We start from the raw sequence: 22757 nt of genomic DNA on the forward strand, positions 1-22757 counted from the left end.
AGGACTTGAATAATGATTCTTTTATTTCTAGAGCGCCAACATATTCCGCCGTGCCTCATGCAGATCAGTCCCGTTTGCTAGAGACCTCCTGCACCTGAAATACCTTACATACATAAAAGTTCTCATAACTAAAAAGTAGATATCATTGTATCTTTACTGCTCACTGGTCTGAAAACATGAGACCTGAAAGCAAGAAAACCTTGTTTTCTGTGTATGCCAGAGACACAGCTCTCGGGCTGATATCAGGCAATAAACAGTTGCTATATGGGTTATATGGGTTATGTCGGTTATTCTTTCTGATAATGAAGTGTATTTATATTATCACCATATAATATATGTAACTGATATTAAAATGAGCGCTGTGGTTTCCACTCCCAACTCTCAAATTAATCTGAGATCTTGGTCTGCATCGTGACTACAGTGGCGATTCCCATCTCAATCTGGAGTTGAGAATCTTCATGTGAAATGAGTCCAAGGTCTAATATGTCAGCACGATCCAGGCTGACATATGATTGTGTAAAATACCCCCTTCACTCCATTGAGATGGGGACCGCGGTTGGACTGACAGGCTGCAGTAAGGACAGGATAAAGATGCTGGGTGATCTCCTTCTGCCCATGCGTAACACTAGATGTGTATCATATCAGCAAACTAAAATTAAGGCTATTTCCTTTCTTTATTTTTTTGTTCTTTATTATTGGAAAAAATACACATTTGATATTGCTTCATGTGTAATGACCCGAACTATACAACTAACTTGTCATTTGGCTCTTGAGTCTACAACAGTTTAGAAACAAGAACAAAAAAAAAAAAACCTATTCCTACTTTTTGGTCACTTCACCTAAAAAAAAAAAAAAAAAATGCATAAAGTCACAAGCCCAAAAATTATGCCATCAAAATTACAGTTCGGCCTGTAAAAAACAAGATTTCATACACCACCTTCGCTATATATATATACTGTATATCTTAAAATTAGAGGCAGCACCAGTAAGAGTGCAAAGCCACCCAGGTACATACCAATCCTTTCAAATATAATATATAAATATATTTATACTAGCTGAAGAGCCCGGCGTTGCCCGGGCATAGTACCTAACTGTGGGTACCGCTGTCTTCCTTAACATTCCCGCTCTCCACCCGCCGTCCCGTTCTATCCCTCCGCAGCCGCGCTCTACATGCATGTACCTTCACAGCCCCGCTCTCTTCTTCCACAGCCCTGGTCTCTTCATCCACAGCCCTGCTCTCACGCTCTCTCCCTCCACAGCCCCGTTCTCTTCCTTCACAGCCCTGCTCTCCCACTCTCTCCGTCCACAGCCCCGTTCTCCCGCTCTCTCCGTCCACAGCCCCGTTCTCTTCCTTCACAGCCCTGCTCTCCCACTCTCTCCGTCCACAGCCCCGTTCTCCCGCTCTCTCCGTCCACAGCCCCGTTCTCTTCCTTCAGAGCCCCGTTCTCTTCCTTCACAGCCCTGCTCTCCCACTCTCTCCGTCCACAGCCCCGTTCTCCCGCTCTCTCCGTCCACAGCCCCGTTCTCTTCCTTCAGAGCCCCGTTCTCTTCCTTCACAGCCCTGCTCTCTCGTCCACAGCCCCGTTCTCTTCCTTCACAGCCCTGCTCTCCCCGTCCACAGCCCCGTTCTCTTGCTTCACAGCCCTGCTCTCCCCGTCCACAGCCCCGTTCTCTTCCTTCACAGCCCTGCTCTCCCGCTCTCTCTGTCCACAGCCCCGTTCTCTTCCTTCACAGCCCTGCTCTCCCCCACTCTCTCCCTCTACAGCAGGGGTCTCAAACTCGGCAGAGTTAATACACCCCGTACACGCGCGGCTCCGCACACCTCGTACACACGCGCCATCCACCCTGTAAACCCCTCCTGACCCCACGCAAAAATTTACCTTCATCCAGTACCATGACAACCAGCACACAGACAGCAGCGTCCGTCCTACACACACTGAGGCCCCTGATCATGTGACCCCTGACTCCTCCCCCGGCTGTGACCTCATCACAGGTCCTGTGCAGTGTGTGTGAACACAGAACAGCCAATACCATTGCCTCTCCTGAATACGTGCCTTCCCCCTGCCTCAGGGAGTGAGACATGTGGTGCACCGCGGGCTGCAGATGCCTGCCTCGGGGGCCGCATGTGGCCTGCGGGCTGGGTTTGAGACCCCTGCTCAACAGCCTCGCTGTCTTCCTTCCTCCACAGCCCCACTCTCCATGCACCACACGCAGTGACGCTGGGACCATGAGATTGAGATGCACAGATTGTTCGTTCGACCGGAGTGGGCGGAGCTAAAGCGGAGCTGCAGCCCATGTGATTGGGTGGCCTGTGGGGAGTGTGGCCTAGTGTAGGGCGGCCAGAGTGGACGGAGCTAGAGTGGAGCTGCAGCACGTGTGATTAGGTGGCCTGCGGGGGAGTGGCCTAGCGCTATTAGTAGGCTGCAGTAGAAGCCAGGGACTAAATTTAGGCCAGGAAGCTGCAGTTGGCGACGGAGAGCGCCGACTGAGCCGGGACAGGGCTGGGAGGGGCACTATTCGGCCCCTGTCCTGAAGACTGTCTTCCTCACAGCCCCTCTCTCCATGCACTGTCCTGCTGTATCCGTCCTCAGCCCTGCTCTCCAACCGTGTCCCTCTCTGCTGCTTCGTGATTTGTTGGTGTCCCACTTTGCTGCTTCGTGATTGGTTGGTGATACACACACACACACACACACACACACACACACACACACACACACACACACACACACACACATTCAGATTTATATACAGTGATACATTTATAAAAATAAATTTTATTGTAAAAGTGATAAAGTAAATGATACATTATATCATCATGTCCATGCGTATATAATGAACGCAGCTTATCCATCCCGGTGAACACCACAACAATAAAATCAGAATCACTGTTTTTATGTCACGTATCACAAGAAATGGAATAAAAGGAGATCAAAAAGTCATATATCCCCCAAAAGGTACCAATAAAATTTTCAACCCATCCTTCTGAAAGTAGGCCCTCAAACAGCTCTGTCAACAGAAAAATGAAAAGGTTTGGTCTCCCAGAATATGGTGACACAAATTATCATTTTTTTAAGTACTTTTATTGTGAAAACAGGAATGTATTAATACATCTGCGCAGATGGGAAAAAATAAATATTGCGAAAGTTTGTATTTTTATTTAGGTCTTTTTTTTTTAGTTTAAAATGGTTACTACACCCCTTGATAAATGCCTTTTAACGTGGATAGTTTCCAAAATGGGGTCACATTATGCGTTTCCTGACTACTCCTACCTCGGGAATCTGCGCAAATGCAGTATGGCGACAGAAAAAGATTTTAGCAAAATTTTGTGCTGCAAATGTCACTACTTCCTTTCTGAGCCTCGCCGTGTGCAAAAAAAAATTTACGTTAACTCAAGTTTCACAAAGGTGCCTGCATGTATAAAGTGCTAATTGGTATTTTGACTGTGTGTCAGGTGTATTACAGAAGATATGTAAATGCTGGAAGTTAATATAAATTTATTAGTAATATAGCCTTTACATGTACATTTCAAAAATGCAAAAATTGTTCTAACAGGCGCACAATGTTTAGAAGCCCTTGGCAGCGAAGGGGTTAATGGATATACAAGTTTAGAAAACCACAAATTCCCATTGAATTGTGGCTCTAATTCGTCATTCCTCTCCTGAATATTTGGTAATCCTGGACCTAAGGGATCTTGTTCATATTGGGGCTATAACACTAGTTGTACAGTTTACTGACCGTGTGTACGACCCGTTTCACGTAGCAAAGGTAAGTTTTGTGCTGACATATTGTGTCTACCATTTCACCAGATTTGTTGGCTTTTCTCTTGTAACCCGTCAGCTCATGTAGTGAAGTAGCTCAATATTCCAGGTTGCCCATTCCATCAGCTCATTATCATTTCATTCTTGTGCTGTGCCAGAGTTGGTGATCATCCCCCATCGTTGGACGACGCGAGCGTTAGTCGTTGGCAGTATTTCAGGTGATTGGTTTCTGCCGTGTGTAATTCACACTCGGCTTCTTGGGTACTGTGCTTGAGAAGTTTTCACCTTTTCCTTGTATGTGTAGTCATGTTGATCACACAATTTGCTTTAGCACTCCTGTGCGTTTGTCACCGTCCTTGTCATATGGCACTTTATAATATACTGTGTTGTATTTGTGTTTCATGTCTCTGCTGTTCGTACCATAAGTTTTTATATCTTTGACAGATTTGTTGTCAGAACATAAAATGTTCTGTAACATTATAATTTTTATATATGTCTGCATTCTTCTGATTGAGGACACGTGATGGTCATAGGTATGCGCCGTTTACTGCGAAAAATAGATATATTTAAGACAGCCACACTCCTTTTTTAATATATATTATTTTAATTGTTTGCCTATGTTCTTATTAGCTTGGGTTCTATTGCTTCCATTCTAATTGGACTTATTGGCTAGCTGGGAGTTATCCCTCCATATATACAATTGTTCTGGACTTTTTTTCGATATTTAATAAGAAACGAATGCAGTACATTCATATGAGAAGCAAAAAGATCCTAAAAACTCACTTTTACATGTAGAAAAAGTCCTTCCAACACCATGGAATAAAAAGCAATTTTAGCCATAGTCTTCACTTGACATTCTTCTACTCCATGTATAATCATGCTGCAGGGTATTAATATACAGCACGTAACATGGCGATATGAGAGCAATGTGTTACTAGACTCTTTTTTTTTTTTTTTTTTAACTTGTGCTTGTCACTTTTCATTTGGTTTGGCCAAACCAAGTCATTGTCCTGACATAGTCTCACCAATTAATGATTTTTCAAGACCACTTGTTTGCTTGTTAGCAGATCTGCTTAGTTCATGTACTTCAGCTCCATGTTTTCTGCTTGTTGATGGTATCTCTAACGTAAGTGACCTAAATCAAACTTAGAATCAGGTCACCCGCAGCGTTCGCTTCTGATAAAACAAATACAACATGTCAGACTGCGGTTATAGGCTATGAATAAATTCACTTCGCGGAAAGCTTGGCTATTTCAGCGCTGGCCGGGCTCCAGTGACATGCCCTTCACATCACATAAACTTCTCTCCGATAGGCCTACAATAGAGGCTCTGTAGTGAGATCAAGGCTCTCTTGTTCTCCCGGTGTCTCAGCCATTGATTGCAAGTGAATGTAAAACTCTTTCAAATGGTCTGTGTCATTCCACAGCTGCTATTGGAGAAGAATGGGCAAATTCCATTCATCGGCTGATAAAACAGACAACAAATTACCTTCGTCTTGTGAGATCCTATCTGGAAATTACAGGCGCAACCTGCTGCCATGCCTGAGATCACATTTGTATCCCAGAGAAAAACCCTATTGACTGACACAACTCTACCTATATTTACTTCGCCCGACACAATCCCTTTCCGCGGGCGCCCATGGCTCCGATCTTGTGCTTCTCACTCATGAATACAATTCTGATGAGTGACTTTCTGGTGTTAGGTTGTGGCTTCTGTTAATTACAGCAGTGCACCCTTTCATTTCCCCAATTTGCACCTTGTCTACTTGTCCCGACATAATGGCAGTGGTGAAAATGTACAAACATAGCAAAAAATCTGCAAATAAGTGACAAACCAAGTGCAGCTCTTTTATAACCTTTTAGCATCGGAAGCTTCAGGTTTAGGCAGGAAACCCTCCGCCTAACCACTCTGCTGCTTCAGCACTTCTGTTTCAAGATGTTCACTTCTCTTTGTCTTGTCTTATCTGTGCATTTATGCAAAGTGAAAGGAAGAAACTGCATAATCTGTTTCACTAATGCCTTCTCTATGTGCACGCACGAAGGAACTAATGGACGCCTCTGCACCAGTAAATGGACGCTTTTATATGGCTCATACACAGCAGCACTGTTTGTAAGGGACGGTTTTATGGGAATCTGTCAGGTCCCCCGTGCCCCCAGAACCACCATGTGTTGGATCTACATAGCTAAACACCCTAGAGAGAAAACTGAGCAGAGCTCCAAAAAAGCGACTATAAGTCCAGAGTAAAGTCAAAAAGGGGTGGATTGCTGACTGCTGGAGCCTCTGCCCGCCATTTCATTAGGTAATTTATGCTTCCTCTCTTAGTACTCTGCTTCTTAGGCATCATATATCTGTCTAACCATGGTGAATGGTCACCTGCTACCTGATAATGATCTGTGTATCTAGCTGTTTACTTGATGGATGGAGCTGGTATAAAGAGATATATATATATACATATATACTGTTTGGCGGTCTGTTCTTAATTGCCATACATTGCCATGCACTATATGCACTTTGTGATAATTTAGTAACTTTATGTATGTCTTGTTACTGCATAGGTTCTGGTTGTACAGCAATCCTTTTTTATCCATGCGGTGTGCGGTTTCGCACTTTATCGCCCACTCCCCCCATTTGTATCTGATGTGTCTTAATTAAAATAAAAACTTTTTGACTTTACTCTGGACTTATAGTCGCTTTTTTGGAGCTCTGCTCAGTTTTCTCTCTAGGTAGTTTTGCGATTGTCCTTAATGTCCATTTATTTTCTGTCTGCTATTGAATTATTATGCTGATTTCTTGATATTTAAAATGCAGACACTTGTCAAAGGTATTTTTATTTATAGCTAAACACCCTGCCTAACAATTCCCTTATCACGTTACAGACCTAATCAGATCCTAACAAAAAGTATTTCTAAAGTCCATTTATGATATGTAAATGAGGGCTTCAGAGAGGCGCACTGCGCGTGTGATTAGAAGTGATGAAGACTTCCAACTATGCACAGTGCGCCTCTCGGAAGCCAGGACATGTGCACCCGGCATCAGAGGATCAATGCAGGTGAGGAAAAGAAGCCGAGTGCATGCGCGAGATATGTACAGCACTGGTGATAACATGGCTTACAAGCACCGGTGTCATCACACCCACAGGGGCGTGATAACATCTAAGTGGGTCGACTACTCTGGGGAGACCAAGCACCCTATTGACTAGTCAAAGCCCTAATGTACATATCATAAATGGACTTTAGAAATACTTTTTCTAAAGACTTGCATGTCTATAATGTAATAAAGGGACTGTTAGGCAGGGTGTTTAGCTATGTAGACAAAACTCCTAGTGGTTCTGGGGGCACTTGGGACCTGATAGGTTCCCTTTAATATGCCAGATAGTGCTATAATATTGCTTGCCATGGAACATGCCACTTTTCTTTTTTTTTTCTTCCTAAAATCAGCACACTAGAGACAGTGCTGTATTACGGATCCCTGTGTTGTAGTCATTTGCTTAAGGCCTCCTGTGGTGTTTATCGGAGAGATTGCAATTGCACAAATTCTTACAAATTCAATAATGGTACTTTACTTTTGTTACATTATTCATTGTTTCATGTTCTTTTAGGGTTGGCGTGGATCCAGATCAAGACCCTCCTCCAACTAATGACAGTTTTCAAGTATTACAAGCAGTAAGTACTTAAAGGGAATCTCTCGCCATGTTTTTGCTATCCTATCTGAGAGCTGCATGATGTAGTCACAGCCACCCTGAATAGTGGCGGAAACGGACAGAAGAAGGTCTCCTGTGCAAGAACAGTATATGGGCCTTTTGCAGTCTAATAGCGCCTCATAATGCACAACGACATCTGATTTGGAAGTAGATGTGACCTCCCCTTACCTCTTGGGCCCCTGTGTGGCTTCACAGATGGCACCAATGATATGTCTGCCCCTAGAATCATAGAATGGTAGAGTTGGAAGGGACCTCCTGGGTCATCTGGTCCAACCCCCTGCTCAAATCAGGATTCATCCCAGACAGATGGCTGTCCAGCCTCTGTTTGAAAACTTCCATTGAAGGAGAAATCATCACCTTTCGTGGCAGCTTGTTCCACTCATTGATCACCCTCATTGTCAAAAAGTTTTTTCTAATATCTAATCAGTGTCTTCTCCCATTCAGTTTCATCCCATTGCTTTTAGTCGTTACTTGTGCAAAATGAAAATAAAGATGATCCTTCTACAATGTGACAGCCGTTGAGATATTTGTAGACAGCTATTAAGTGTCCTCTCCGTCTTCTTTTTTGCAAGCCAAACATTCCCAAATCCTGTAACCGTTCCTCATAAGACAGAGTTTGCAGACCGGTCACCATTCTGGTTGCTCTTCTCTGAACTTGCTCCAGTTTGTTGATGTCTTTTTTAAAATGTGGCGCCCAAAACTGGACACAGTATTCCAGATGAGGTCTGACCAAAGAGGAGTAGAGGGCAATAATGACTTCACGTGATCTAGACTGTATGCTTCTGTTAATACATCCCATAATTGTATTTGCCTTTTTTTGCTGCTGCATCACACTGTTGGCTCATATTCAGTCTGTGATCTATTAGTATACCCAAGTCTTTTTCACATGTGCTGTTGCTTAGGCCTATTCCCTTTCTGTATATGCTTTTTTCATTTTTATTGCCCAGAAGTAGTACTTTGCATTTTTTCCCTGTTAAAAACCATTCTGTTAGTTGCTGCCCACTGCTCCAGTTTATTTATTTCTTTTTGAATCCTCTCTCGCTTCTCTAGGATTAGCTATCCCTCCTAGCTTTGTGTTCTCAGCAAATTTAATCAGTGTACCCTCAATTCCTTCATCTAAATCGTTGATAAAGATGTTTAACAATACAGGGCCCAGGACAGAGTCCTGTAGTACCCCACTTGAGACATTCTTCCAACAGGATGTGCAGCCATTTACGACCACTCTTTGGGTCCGATAACTAAGCCAGCTATGAATCCTCCTAACAGTTGCCTTGTCCATTCCATACATAGTCATGTTTTCAATAAGGATGGTGTGAGAAACTTTGTCAAATGCTTTGCTGAAGTCAAGATATACTATATCTACAGCATTTCCCTGATCCACTCACTCAGGGAGTCTGTCATAGAAGGAAATTAAGTTAGTCTGACATGACTTATTAGTTACAAACCCATGCTGACTATGGTTAATCACTTCATTCTTATCCAGGTACATACATACATGTTGTTTAATAAATTTGTTCAAAGATCGTTCCGGTTATAGAAGTCAGACTCACTGGCCTATCGTTCCCTGGGTTGACCTTCTTCCCCTTTTTGAAGATAGGAACAACATTTGGTCTTCTCCAGTTTTCTGGGACTTCTGATCTCTTAGAATTTTCAAAGATTATGGAGAGTGGTTCAAAAATTTCTTCTGCTATCTCCTTCAGTACTCTGGGGTGTAATTCATCTGGACCTGGAGACTTGAATTCATTTGTTAGCTAAGTATTCCCTCTCTCTCTTTCTGTTTATAGATAGCCTGGATTCTTCTATTCCTTTAATAGGACAGTGAAGATCAGTTGATTTCCTTTCTGAGAGAAAACAGAAGCAAAATAGGAATTTAAAAGTTTAGCATTCTCAACATCCTTTCTTACCATTTCATCATTTTGATTTTGCAAAAATCCTGTATCATCTTTGACTTTTCTTTTACTTTTGACATATCCCCAAAATTCTTTTTTATTGCTTTTGACATCTCTTGCAAGCCTTAGTTCATCTCTGCTTTAGCTAAACTGATTTGTCCCCTGCAGTTTCTACAGACAGCATTATATTCTACTTTAGATATGCCTCCCTCTTTCCATTTGGTAAACATTTCTTTCTTCCTTTTTAGCATGTGCTTAAGTTCTGTGTTCATCCATCCTGGTTTCCTTAAATTCTTCCTATTCTTCCGTCTTTTTGGAATTGCTAACAACTGTGCTTTGAGAATCTCATTTTTCAAAATTTCCCATCCTTCCTGGACATTTTTGTCCTTAAGGATATCCAGCCATTAGATCCCTCTGAATCTCTTTCTGAGTCCCTTAAAATCTGCCTTTCTGAAATCTAACCTTGAAATTTGAGGTCTTCCTCCTCTAGTTATCCAAAATTCTAAAATAGCATGGTCGCTACCTCCTAGGGTCCCAGCCACTCTTACCGCCTTAACCATTTCCTCCCTGTTTATGAGGATTGGATCCAAGGTAGCAGATCCCCTTGTTTTCTCCCCTACCTTTTGGAAGATAAAGTTGTCAGCAACCCGGAGTCCAGTGATGTGTCACTTACTGGGCTGCTTGCTGAAGTCTTGATAAAATCACTGTTTTATCTGCTGCAGAGCAGTTCTCTGAAATAGCCCTACCCACACCACTGATTGGCAGCTTTCTGTGTACACTCTGCATAGGCAGAAAGTTGCAAATCGGTGTTGTATTGCAAAGTTATATATGGAAGGAGATGGCAGCAGGTTTACATGTCTTTTAGTGATAATCTCCTGGTGATAAAACAGGAATTTTATCAAAACTACAGAAAGCAGCACAGTAAGTGACAACGATGGAATTAGGATCTCTGTCTTTAGATTATGCTGCTCTTAGATTAGGTGACAAAAACCTGGTGGCCCTTTAAAGTGTTACTTTTTACTGTCAAATTTCTTACATGGGATACTCACTACATTTTAAACAGCATGTAGTGTGTTTTGTTGCCTTATTCAGATGGTCTTTTTTCACAAATGTGTTCTATCGTGTTTTTTAGTTGTAGCCTGAGGGTATTTATGACATATGTTTAAATTGTTTGTGCTATATAACATGTAAACTTTAGTTTCTGTCTTCTAGCTAGTATTTGTGGCCTCGTTATTACCGTGCAAGTCTTAACAAGCGAACACTATGCCGGGAACAATGCTTGGAAAATCTTAAATCATTATTATTGTTTTTTTCCCATTATTGTAGGACAGTGGAATATCAAATGGCTTAAGTCGCACAAAGCAGGAAAGTGCCTGGATATTTAGGCTTTGGTACAGCTTTGATCACAAGTATCCTCTTATAAATAAATATAAATAATCTTTATTTTTATACAGCGCTAACATATTCCGCAGCGCTTTACAGTTTTCACACATTATCATCACTGTCCCCGATGGGGCTCACAATCTAAATTCCCTATCAGTATGTCTTTGGAATGTGGGCGGAAACCCACACAAACATGGGGAGAACATACAAACTCTTTACAGATGTTGTCCTTGGTGGGATTCGAACCCATACTGTAACATCATCCTGGATCTTAGATCAACAAATGTCTGACATAGAATTGGCACTTCATATACAATGAAACCACAAGATTCCCATATAGAGTTAATACAAGAATAAGAAGAGATCCCAAAATAATATTGAGAGATAAAAACATAAATTTTATTGAACAATAATGAAAAAAACCTCATATGAAAAAGCAGAAATGCCGTTTAGGGGACGCGGAGCACAAGTAGCTAGAGGGGGACAAAGGAATATCACATAAAGTATTAGTGGGTAGCTGCAAGGGGGGGAATATTGGTACATTGACCCCCTATAGCAGATGAACAACCACAATGAAAGCAAACCTCAATATATGCAGTAGACTACATACAAATAGTTCCCTCACTGGCAGGCCTACAGGATAACTAGAGATGTCACCAGGCAATATTAGAAATAAACTTAGAGTGAAGCAGGTTTATAGACAAAATATACAGATCCTCTAAATGCAATACATAGAGGGCTGACCATGTAAGGAAAAACTGATTTTAAACACCCTATATTAAGGGAGTGAATGTAATGCCCTGCGGTGAGGTAACATGTAAATGGCCATGGATGGTATATTTCCTGTAGGAATGTAATCAGCCAAGTGAAGTGTGCTCCAAAGCATCCCCTCACACCGACGCGCGTTTCGCCGCCAGCTCCTGGGGCGAGATACACGTTGCTTTGTAGCAACCATACTAGGTGAGTGGATTCCTTTCCTTCACACCTCATTTTTTATCAGTTAAGACCTTATTGTACTTTTTTTTTTTCCCAATTGTCTCTACTTTCAATTCTGATTTTGTTGTTATTCTCTGCCTGATGAAGAGACCTGAGAAGTCTCGAAAGCTTGCAATTTGTTACCATCTTTTCAGTTAGCCATAAAAAGGAATCAACCAATGAGCACTCTCAAATTGTAATATTTTTCTATTTACTGGCTAACACTGTACAAAGATAGGTAGTGTTCCTGTACTAGTGGATTTAGGAAGTTACCTGAAAAAAGGCCGTATCTGCTACTGTAATCATTAATGCAGCTTGTAAGGAAAAAAGAAGCAGTTTGGGGAAATCTGAAGGTCTCCATGCACATTTAGAACAGTTGGTTGAACCTGATGATTTTGGCAACCTGGCCTACAATGAAGGTGTATAAACACCTTTAAGAAATAAGGAGAAACTCTTCCTACAGTACTTTCACAGTAATTTTTCCTGTGTTGAATGTAGCATCATCGCTTCTGTTTTTACACCTATGTAACAAATCGAAGAATTCACTGCAAACTCTCTGGTTCATTGCAAAAGTTTGTGAAGCTCATAACTTATTGTAAACAGTTATTAAGATGTTAATTAAGCAGTTAATCCCCTCAGAGACACTGATTTGTGACGTTTTGACCACCCTACGTCTTTCTCATTGGGTATGTATAGTCTTTTTCCGTGTGGCCACTTTGGGAATCTCTCCTTTTCTATGGAGTTTTGTAAACTAGAAGTGTTTGGTTATATTGAGCTTTTAAAAGGAAATTGAAAAAAAAAAAACATTCACAAATGAAAAAACTGTTTTTGAAGCAAAACCATTGAAAAAACACATCGAAAGATGACTGGGCGTTTTTTGAGCTTGTATATAGTGGATGGCACCTGAAGAATGGTCAGGTCACTTTTTAATTATTTGGCCTCTTTTGTAACCTGAGGTGGTTAAAAAGACTCTTTAAAGGCCTGAAGATACGAAAAGCAAGTTGGTTTTGCATATCAATGAATGGTAATACCTTTGAAAGTTTTGTTAGCAATTTTTACAGTCGAGTTTCTGAGCAAACTCGCTCAAACTCTCCTGGAAAAAAAAGGTTGCGTGAACATAGTCTTAGATGTCGCTGCGTTTGCTATTAGAGCAGACCTACAGATGCGCTAGATCGTAGAAGCCGTAAGATCCTCTTCTCGCCTTCCGCTGTGCTACTCTAACCTTCCAGCAAACCTTCATGTCTGCTGCAATCTAACACCAATAGAAGATCCAGGATGGTCACAAATCACTCCTGCTAAAGTGAATAATTGCTGGATTAACTACCAAAGACTGGCATTTCTGTAACTTGTGTGCTTCACAATAAAAGACATTGGGAGGCGATTCATTAAGACACTTATGCAGGGAATCTGGCATAAACGCCTTATTAAGTTGCAGTATTTTTGCACAACTTGCATGCCGGTTAATGAACCAGGTCAGTGTACTGTTAAACTGTAAAACCCTGCGGAATATGTTGGCACTATATAAATAATTATTATTATTATTATTACTCCAGCGAGTGCTTCATTAAGACTAGTGTGCGCTAGGTCCGAATAATGAATCTCCCCATTTTCATCTTTGCAACGGACAAGAGTGTGCAGGGAATTAATTGATTTGTTACTTGAGGAGCACTACAAGTTTTGTTGACTTTACACCTATGCAAGCATTATTATTAGTAATGAGCGAACGTGTTTGGTCGGATAACCTGTTATCTGAGCATGCTCAGGTGTTATCAGAGTATCTTGCGCGTGCTCGAATAATGTGTTCAAGATACTTGGATAAGACCCGTGCATGCTCAGATAACAGGTTATCCGACCAAACACTTCGCTCATTACTAATTATTTGTTCTAATCAGTTTGATTGTGCCATCATTATCTGTTAAGATAGGGTTTTTAATTTTAAAGAATAAAAAAGCAGACCCCTTCCATCCTGGTTGTGAAAATAACAAAACTGTGTTTTGTTTTGTTTTTCCCCTAATACATCACTGCTATGTTTCACCCTAGCAAAGGTCATTCTGATGGACGCGATCTACTTTTTTCTATTATTGTGGCAATTGATTTGATTGGCTAGATTTTTGGGGGTTTTAATTTTTGGGGTTTTTCTTTAATTTCTAGATAGAATACTGAATTTCCTCTATAAATTAGTTTTCTTAAAATCACTAATCGAAGTAGGTTACTCGGAGTGTTGAGTTTCCGCTGGTGTTTGTTTTTGATTGTCTGCAATCCTCTGTAAGGATAAAATCCTTAATTCAGAAAAATCAGCTATCTCAAGCCAATGCTGACTCACAGTGGTCCTCCATTAACTTCAACATTGCCCAGCTGGTGCGGCTTTGTGGCAAAATGCTTTACAAGTCCACAGGTCTACAATGTAAGTACTCCGCTGGTGGGGCGAGTAAACACGTTGCCTCCAACTTGTGTATTATTGCCATGATTTTATGCTAAGTGATTTGTGAACTTGCCTTTGTGCTTCTTAATTCTCACCACTTATTAGCTAATATATGTTTCAGAATATTTTTAATATTTTTAGTTATGTTCCACTGTATTGAATTAATTTATGGAATTGAATGCCATATTTATCATCCAAACACTGGCTAAAAATCATCAGAATCTTGGTGGAAGATGTGTGTGTGTGTGGGTGGGACAACTTTCCTGAGTGTGTATGTATAACCTTTCCATGTGTGTAATGAAAATGTTGAAATGAGTGATGTCGGCTATTGTAACTACCAGGGCTGTGGAGTCGGAGCTCATTTTGGTTGATTCAGTATAAAATGGTCCGACTCCTAAAATATATGTTAAATTGGGTACAGTAGTTCAATGCAGTTTGTGGTCAATATTTTTTTCATAAGATATTGGGAAAGTTATGAAATGTCCTATAAATGTCTGTCCTATTCCTGATCTAAGGTCTAGACTTTTAGCTGAGATGAATCTATGCTGCAGTTTATGTTCATAAGTAGTGAAGCTCCTCCTCTACAAATAAGGGGAAAAAATAACAAACACACAGGGAAGGAATGCCTGCATTCATCTCAGAACTTCTGGAGTGAACAGGAAAGCGGGATTAAGGAAGGTAAGTACTTCTTAGAGCATAGTTAAACTTTCTATAAACTGTGCATAAATCAATAGTCCAGTAGATGTCTCTGTATGCTTGATGTTTTAGTATGTTTTTCCTCTTGGCTCTTTTTTTGGGAAATTAGCTGCTCTGATGACTGATATACACTATGCATAGAATATAAGGGGAAAAACTGTTTTCTACCATCTCAAATTTGGAAATACAGTAACAGGATCGCTGAAGACCTAAATATTTTGTGTGTGTTCTGGAATATGATTTAGCACAAACATGCTTCCTCCCTCCTCCCCTCTTCATAGACTGTGAGGAAATATGATGTGAAGCATTTAGTGAGCTGTACCCTGAGACAAGCTTGACATTGAAAGTTCAGACAGGCTCAAGTGATCCCACAGCCCAAGCCTCCCATAGTAGCTAGGATTACAGGTGTGCGCCACAGCACCCAGCTGTGGCGCACACCTGTAATCCTAGCTACTATGGGAGGCTTGGGCTGTGGGATCACATGAGCTTGTCAGTTCTGGTCCATTCTGTGCTATGTGGATCAGGGGTCTTCTGTCCTCAGGATCACTGTGGTGTCTTTGTGCCAGCTGCTGGGAGAAACTACAGTGATGGAGGATGGTGTGTCCTTGGTAAAAAAAAAAAAAAAAAAGGGTTAAACATGAATTTCAGAGCACTATAGAAAAATTGAAAGTTCAGGGTAATCTAACAACATGTTGTACAAACTTTATACTTATCTGTCCTATTGATTTATGCAAAGATTGTTTTATTTCTATCCTAAATTATACAGTGCATGATTCCCTATTGCAACAATTACAGTATACCTTATTTTTTACAGGGGAAAAATTATTTTGAGAGCGATTTTACATAACTACAAAATGTCTAAGAAGCATTTTATGAAATCAGCTGTATTCGAGCATTTCACAGTGACTCAAGATAAAAATACATTTTGTGTGTCAGTGTATAAGTGACCCAGTTGAAAACAAATGCTGTGATGCCAAATTCAGTGCATACTCGGGCAGTGATAAAAATGCACCTTCAAGAGCTTCCAATCTAAAAAGATACGTATTTACAACGCTGCCACCCAGAAGTTTACAAAGCTGTGATTGAAAAAGATCACATCAGCACCAAGAAACCAGCACTTCCCGTCAGGCAAAGGAGGAAAGAGCATCTCAAACATCAATTAAAAGATATTTTGTAAGTGACAAAGTTACTGTAACAATGACAGCAGATGTGTTTAAAAGACAGCTCATTGAGCTTGTTGTGAAGGACGGTGTACCATTATTATTTGCATGACCAGCTTTTACAACTCTTAATGGAGAAATGGCCCCCAAACTTGGTGTTTCTCTAGAAAGAGAAAGTATTAGAAAATTAGTGATTGAAGATGCCCTTAACCAAAAGGAAGATCTTAAAAAGACTCTCAAGAGATGCTTTGCGTTTATTAAAATGAATGCCTGCACACATCACAGAGTGCAGTATTTTGCTAAAAACGTTCGATAAGTTTGTGACAACAAAATTGCTACTAAGACGCTGGCAGTAAAAGATACTAAAGCTCATCACAGCAGCCAGTTTCTCCATGCCTTAGTGGAAAAAGTTCTGCAAGATTATGAACTCAAAAAAGAACAGGTTCTTGCTATTGTAACTGATAATGCTTCAAACATGATAAGTACAATTAAACTGATGAATGAGAGTAATGAAGGTGAATAGCAGCTAGAAGAACATTTCACATTCAGTATTTTGGAGAAGGAAGGCCACAGTCCTGTTCCCATAATGGAGGAACAAACAGATTACTACAGAAGTACAGCAAAATGATTCTTTACAATTAGATGATCTTGTTGAAGCTGCTTCACGCCTCTTTCCTATTCATCACATGTGCTGTGTTGTGCACACGCTGCAGCTGGCAATAAGAGCCTGCAAGAGGGACATGCTGGAACTCTGATTAGCAAAGTGAGGAAATTGGCTATTGCTGCTAGAACCCCTAAAATTGCTTCCATCTTGAAGAGACGCGCTGAAAAGGAGCAATTGTGGATCAAGCCACTCGATGGGGCAGTACCTATTTAATGATTGAGCGATTGCTTAAGCTGAAACCCTTGTACTGTATGGATGGAAGGCTTTTGAGTGTCATCGTAAAGAAAGGTGGCTATATTGGTCACTGATTTTTTTTTTTTTGAATGTCTAAATTTCTAAATTTTGTGTTATATTTGTTTACCTGGTGACAATAAACAAGTGAGATGGGTATATATTTGGTTTTTATTAAGTTGCCTAATAAATCTGCACATTAATAGTTACCTGCACAAACAGATATCCTCCTAAGATAGCCAAATCTAAAAAAAAAAACCCACTCCAACTTCCAAAAATATTAAGCTTTGATATTTGAGTATTTTTGGGTTGATTGAGAACATAGTTATTGTGCAATAATAAAAAGAATCCTCTCAAATACAACTTGCCTAATAATTCTGCACACAGTGTAGATATGGCCAACCCTCAGGTAACACTACATGATGGTCAGTGGACACAGGTGGCTGAATTGAAGGAATTGCTTCATCACTCATTAGCAGCGACGAAAAATTTACAAGCTGAGGATTTAACTCCTGGCATTTTTATAAAGGAGTGGAAGAACTTCTTGTTTTGCCTGTCCCAAAGAGGAGGTTTATTCACAGATGGCATTGCTGTTTTCATGAAACGGAGAGAGACACAGCTATTAGAAAATTTAATTCTTCTGGCAGCTATTTATGTGAACCCGAGTCATCGTATATTGCTGGATAATGAACAGCTTACTAAGGGAAAAGAAGCTCTGATTGAGGTAGCAGTTAGGATGAGTGTGATACAGGATGGCCAAGAGCAAGAGGACTCGGGTCCTGCCAGTGCTGCTGCCGTTTCTTCATCCTCATCAGATGAGGAGTTTGATTTTGAAAAGTATTTGGACGACATGGAGCAGGCAGAACGTTGCCGCAGGGAAAGAGGTTCCACTCCCATAGAAAACAGAGTGACCATATTTCAGCAACATTTTTCACTTGCTCTCAAAGAAGTAGAAGAGTTCAATCGTTCATCAAAACTGACTGTGCATGAGGCAATTCCTTTATACCCGGAAATTGTTAGAGATGTTGCCCATGTGGTTGCTGCTTTGCCACCAACCCAAGTTAGTGTAGAGAGATTGTTCTCTAGCCTTAAAATAACTAGGTCAGATTTGAGGTCATCCATGAAGGAGGATCTGATGGAGGCGATACTATTTCTCAGAACAAATTCATAGACTGCACAAATGTTGTTCAGTACGTTTTTGTTGAATACGGTGTTTTCCACTTACTGCATAGTGTATAATAAATTGTAAATATGCAAATGTTTTTGTTCTAAAGTTGTATTCCAATAAATATATTTTATTTTCAATCGAAATGGCTTGATTATTGTATCATTATAATGATTTTTTAAAAGCCTGATGTTACCATTTTACTACTGTAAATTTATCACTTAAACATGAGCCATGTATGAGGGAGTCTGAGTCGGTGTCATGGAAATTGAGGAGTCGGAGGTTTGGCTTAACGACTCCACAGCCTTGGTTACTACTTCTATAGGTAAAATGTATACCAAACACTGCTAAAGGGATCCGGTCACTTTTTTTTTTACATAGACCCAACCCCACACTTTTGAAAGCGTATAACTTGTGTTCCTACAATCTCTTTAGCTCACACTCTAGGTCCTAATCTTTTATTAACATCCCAAGCTGTATGTAAATTGCACCACCTGGACTGATGGGTGTCTCCGGGTTGTGCCTTTTGTTTCCTGTGTTCCCACAACCACTGCCTCTTTCTTAATGAATGTGGATGACGTCTCCAAAGTCATCCTCACAGCTCTCTTAAGTCTTGCGCCTGCATTGTTGAATCAATGAGCTATGCAGGTGCTTCTGCCATTGAGGGCAGAGAAAAGTCCGGTAGAGCGCAGGCGCTGGCTTCACTTCTTGAGTCATCGGCTCTTCTCGGTCATCTGCCACGACAGCAGCACAGCTTGCAGTGCAGCGACCTGCAAAAAAGCGCCTTCCCTTCCAGTAGCTCAAACCTAATTATGCCACTTCTTATAAAGGGCACGAATTAGCCTAGGACAAAGCATGAATCTGCCTGATGCCATTTGTATCCATCATAGCATGGATCTGTTTTTTTTGCAGGAGGTTCATATTTCAATTAAGAAACCAGAAAAACCAAATGCAACTCTGATCGGTGGCTTACTATTCGGTATTGGGTACCAACAGATTTTTTTCATCTGTTTTTATTTTGTGATTTGAGATTTATTTGTTTCGTTCTGAATTCCATACATTATTATGGGACAACCATCTTGGTTAAGCTGCTTTGCCTTGCAAACAGCAGTTCAAAGATGAGGTTTCCAGCAGCGACATGGCCACAAAATGTATTGATTTCTAAGAGAGGATGTTATGAATCTGTTTCTACTTCTGAGGTCACTGTGCGGGGATGGAACATGAATATAACCATTTCTCTTGTTGGTGATGGACCCTATATTATCTACTTCCAGATTTATGTGTTGGTAATTAAATGACTGCTGAAAAGTGATTTCTACAGAAAAGATATAGATAGTACTATGAAATATTAAAAAAATTCCTTCATGATTTTCTATACATTTAACTTAACTTTTATTTGTGTCAAGCTGTAAATTTTCTGACAGTACCAGGACACTCTGGGTTCAGAAGTGAGGTTTCATTTTTTTTTTAATTCTTATGGTACATGTTTAATCTACTATTCTGCCTTGTCATTTTTGTGTATTTTCCATTTTTTGTTTTCTGTGTAAATTTTGATTAAACTTTGTATAGTTGAAAAAAAAAATATGGTATAGCTTTTAAAAGATATATTAAAATGGGAAATTCCAGCAAATGCCAGCAATCTCTGGACAAATGAGTAAAATGCTTGTTCATGTGGTTAAATTGTTCATGAAGGCATTAAAATGATCGTTCTTGGCAGCACATCATCTTGTACAAACAAGAACTGTGCTGCCAATAAGGCTGATACTCTGTGTGCACAGAACGATCATGTTAACAATTGTTCTGTGCACATAGAATTCTGGTTGGCCAGTCTTAGCAAGCCAGTAAATGATCACTGATTTGACTTTACTAGTTGGGCCTTGAGCAAGTCTGTATTAAGACCAATCATCGTTTTTTCTTTACAGAACCCAGAACAGCTGAGGGAAGATGATGCAGACTTCATACTTAATGATGGTGACTTAACATTAACGTATGGGGACACCAACATAACAGCCAATGGTTCGTCTGGCTCCCACACAGCCACCACAAGCCTTGATGGCAGAAGAACAAAAAGTAGTTCAGAGGAGGCATTGGAACGTGAACTTGGAGGAGACTATGAAATTACAAACAGGGGAACCCGACTAGTGTTCCCTCTAGAAGAGAACGCATGACATCAAGAGCAGATAACCCAATGGAAGGAAAGATGTACGACCGTATGTGGTACCAGAAGCATCTCAGGCCCAGTGTGATGGTGAAGAGTTGGGTGCAGTTCACACACTAGAAATATGGCCATTCCTGTGCTACTGTTGGAGAACCTACAAGACTATTTAAATTCCTCATCCAGTATGGAAACTGCGATACTTTAGATATGGCACACAAATCTGCAATATAATTTGGCTGTGGATCTATCCTTGCCTGTTCCCCTCCTTTCCAGTAGAAATATATCAATTGCTTAATCCCAACTATATAATTGTAAAGTAAATGTGACTGCTTTAGCCCATCCTGTTAAACTAGCAGCTTTCAGTATAAGCGAGGAGAAGTGCCTGTCATTTAAAGAGCAAGTGGCAATGTTATGGTGACTGGAAGCGTTAAATAGATTTTTACAGTTCTTGTATTATATAGTATATAGCATCTGAACTGCATGATGACATGGACAGTTTACATAAAGAATAAGATTATTTTTTTTTATGGTTTTGTATATTTAGTTGAATGTCTGAGCATGTCTAATTACTGTAATATTGTATGTAGTGAAACGATCTCACATAGTCGCAAAATATGACCTAGGCTAGTGAACCAATGCAGTGCACAATTCCATGTTCTCCGTTTCTTCATTGAAGTGCTGCCCTTCTAATATATTTATACATGTGTTCCAAAATCTGAGCACAAGCACAATTGCTTGAAAACAAGCAATTTCGTCATAGCATAAAAGAGCAGAACAGATTGTATACCTGTGAATACTGCCATGCAGAAGATGCTTGAAATGTAACATTTACTCCATGTTGTGTGTTTCATGTAGGTCTGATTTCATATCAAAGTGCAATATTTTAAGACTCATAAACTGACATGAAGCTGTGTATTACAGTTATTAAAACTGACGCTTTAAATGCTTAGTAATTAATTGAATCTTTTTTTATGCAAAATAAACACAAATTTCACGCTGTAAGTATTTCTGTGATAAGTAATAAAGCTGTCTGATGAATGTCCAAATCCACTCATAGAATGTTAGAGTTGTGGAGGACCGCAAGGGTCATCGTATCCAACCCCCTGCTCAATGTAGGATTCCCTAAACCATCTCAGATGTCTGTCCAGCCTTGGTTCGAAGACTTCCATTGAAGATGAACTCTACCCCTTTTGGCAGCCTGTTCCACTCATTAATCACCCTCATTGTCAAAAAGTTTTTTCTAATAACTACGGTTATCTAAATTTTCTCTCTTTCACTTTCATTCCATTGCTTCTCGTGTTTCCATGTGCAATTGAGAATGATAACCCCTCTACACTGTGACATCCCTTCACATATATTGTAGACCGCTATTAAGTCTTCTCTTAGCCTTCTTTTTTGCAAGCTAAACATTCCCAGATCCTTTAACCATTCCTCGTAGGACATACTTTGCCGTAAGCTCGCCATCTTGGTAGTTCTTCTCTGTACTCTCTCCAATGTTTAATGTCTTTTTTTAAAATGTGGTTCCCAGAACTGGACACCGTTTTCCAGATGAGGCCTGACCAAACAGAAGTAGAGGAGGATAATTACTTCACGTGATCTAGACTCTAATACATCCTAGAACTGTTTGCCTTTTGCTGCTTCATCACACTGTTGACTCATGTGCAGCCTGTGGTCTATTAGTATACAAAGGTCTTTTTCACACATGTCGCTTAGTTCTATTCCTCCTATTCTGGAGATGTAATTTTTGTTTTTCTTGCCCAGGTGTAGAATCTTACTTTCTTCCTGTTAAATATCATTCTATTAGTCGCTGCCAATTGTTCAAGCTTATCTGGATCCTTCTGAATCATTTTTGTCTTCTCTAGTGTTAGCTATCCCTCCTAGCTTTGCATCGTCTGAAAAGCTGATTAGTTTACTTTCAGTTCCCTTATATAGATCATTTATAAAATGTTGAACACTGGGAGCAGGACAGAGTCTTGTGGTACCCCACTTGAAACACTCTTGCAATTGGGTGTGCAACCCTTTATTACCACTCTTTGAGTACAATCACTGAGCTAGTTATGAATCCACCTAACTGTAGGTAGATCTAATCATTTAGGAGAGTTAAATGGTTAGATCTGGTCTTGTGACTCCAATCCTCCTGCCAACGAGTGGAGTTGAGTTGTCTGAGCTACCAACGCCATCCTAGATGGGTACTCGATAGAATTTCAAACTTGTCTCCACCAAGGTTCATCCTGACCCAGTCTCTGTACAGCAGCTAGCTAGAAGAAGGAATTCAGGGCATCCATTCATTCATTTGCATGTGGTTCAATCTGTTATTCTAAATGAACAAGGTATACACAAAATCTAACGTATAGACAACCATTCCAAGGTATTGCAAAAAGTCAGGGCAATCCTAAATCGAAAACTACTCACCAAATTTGTGACCCAAGAAAGTTCAAAATGGAGACAATCATGAATTGAGGTTTATAAGGAAGAAGTCAGTAATTGCTACTGTAAATTTAAAAAAAAATGCTTACTAGAATGTGCTAGTTCACGACTCCTGCTTTGTTTTGCAAC

General features: G+C 40.3%; 1 protein-coding gene across 2 annotated transcripts in view; it reads left to right on the forward strand.

The window, feature by feature from the left end:
* The window catches only part of SLC9A7 (solute carrier family 9 member A7), a 180957-nt gene extending 159754 nt beyond the window's left edge, over positions 1-21203 (forward strand). The window contains exons 13-17 of one of the 2 annotated variants that reach the window (XM_073541453.1): positions 3917-3976; positions 7357-7420; positions 10674-10756; positions 14004-14109; positions 19966-21203. In XM_073541453.1, the coding sequence (XP_073397554.1) occupies positions 3917-3976; positions 7357-7420; positions 10674-10756; positions 14004-14109; positions 19966-20211 (559 nt within the window). In that variant the 3' untranslated portion in view covers positions 20212-21203. The remainder of the gene's footprint in view (positions 1-3916; positions 3977-7356; positions 7421-10673; positions 10757-14003; positions 14110-19965) is intronic. The other variant, XM_073541454.1, reaches the window with a different exon arrangement.
* The last annotated feature ends 1554 nt before the right edge of the window (positions 21204-22757 follow it).

Source organism: Dendrobates tinctorius, unplaced genomic scaffold (assembly GCF_039654945.1).
Source record: "Dendrobates tinctorius isolate UK_male_01 unplaced genomic scaffold, ASM3965494v1 ptg000121l, whole genome shotgun sequence".
NCBI lineage: Eukaryota > Metazoa > Chordata > Amphibia > Anura > Dendrobatidae > Dendrobates > Dendrobates tinctorius.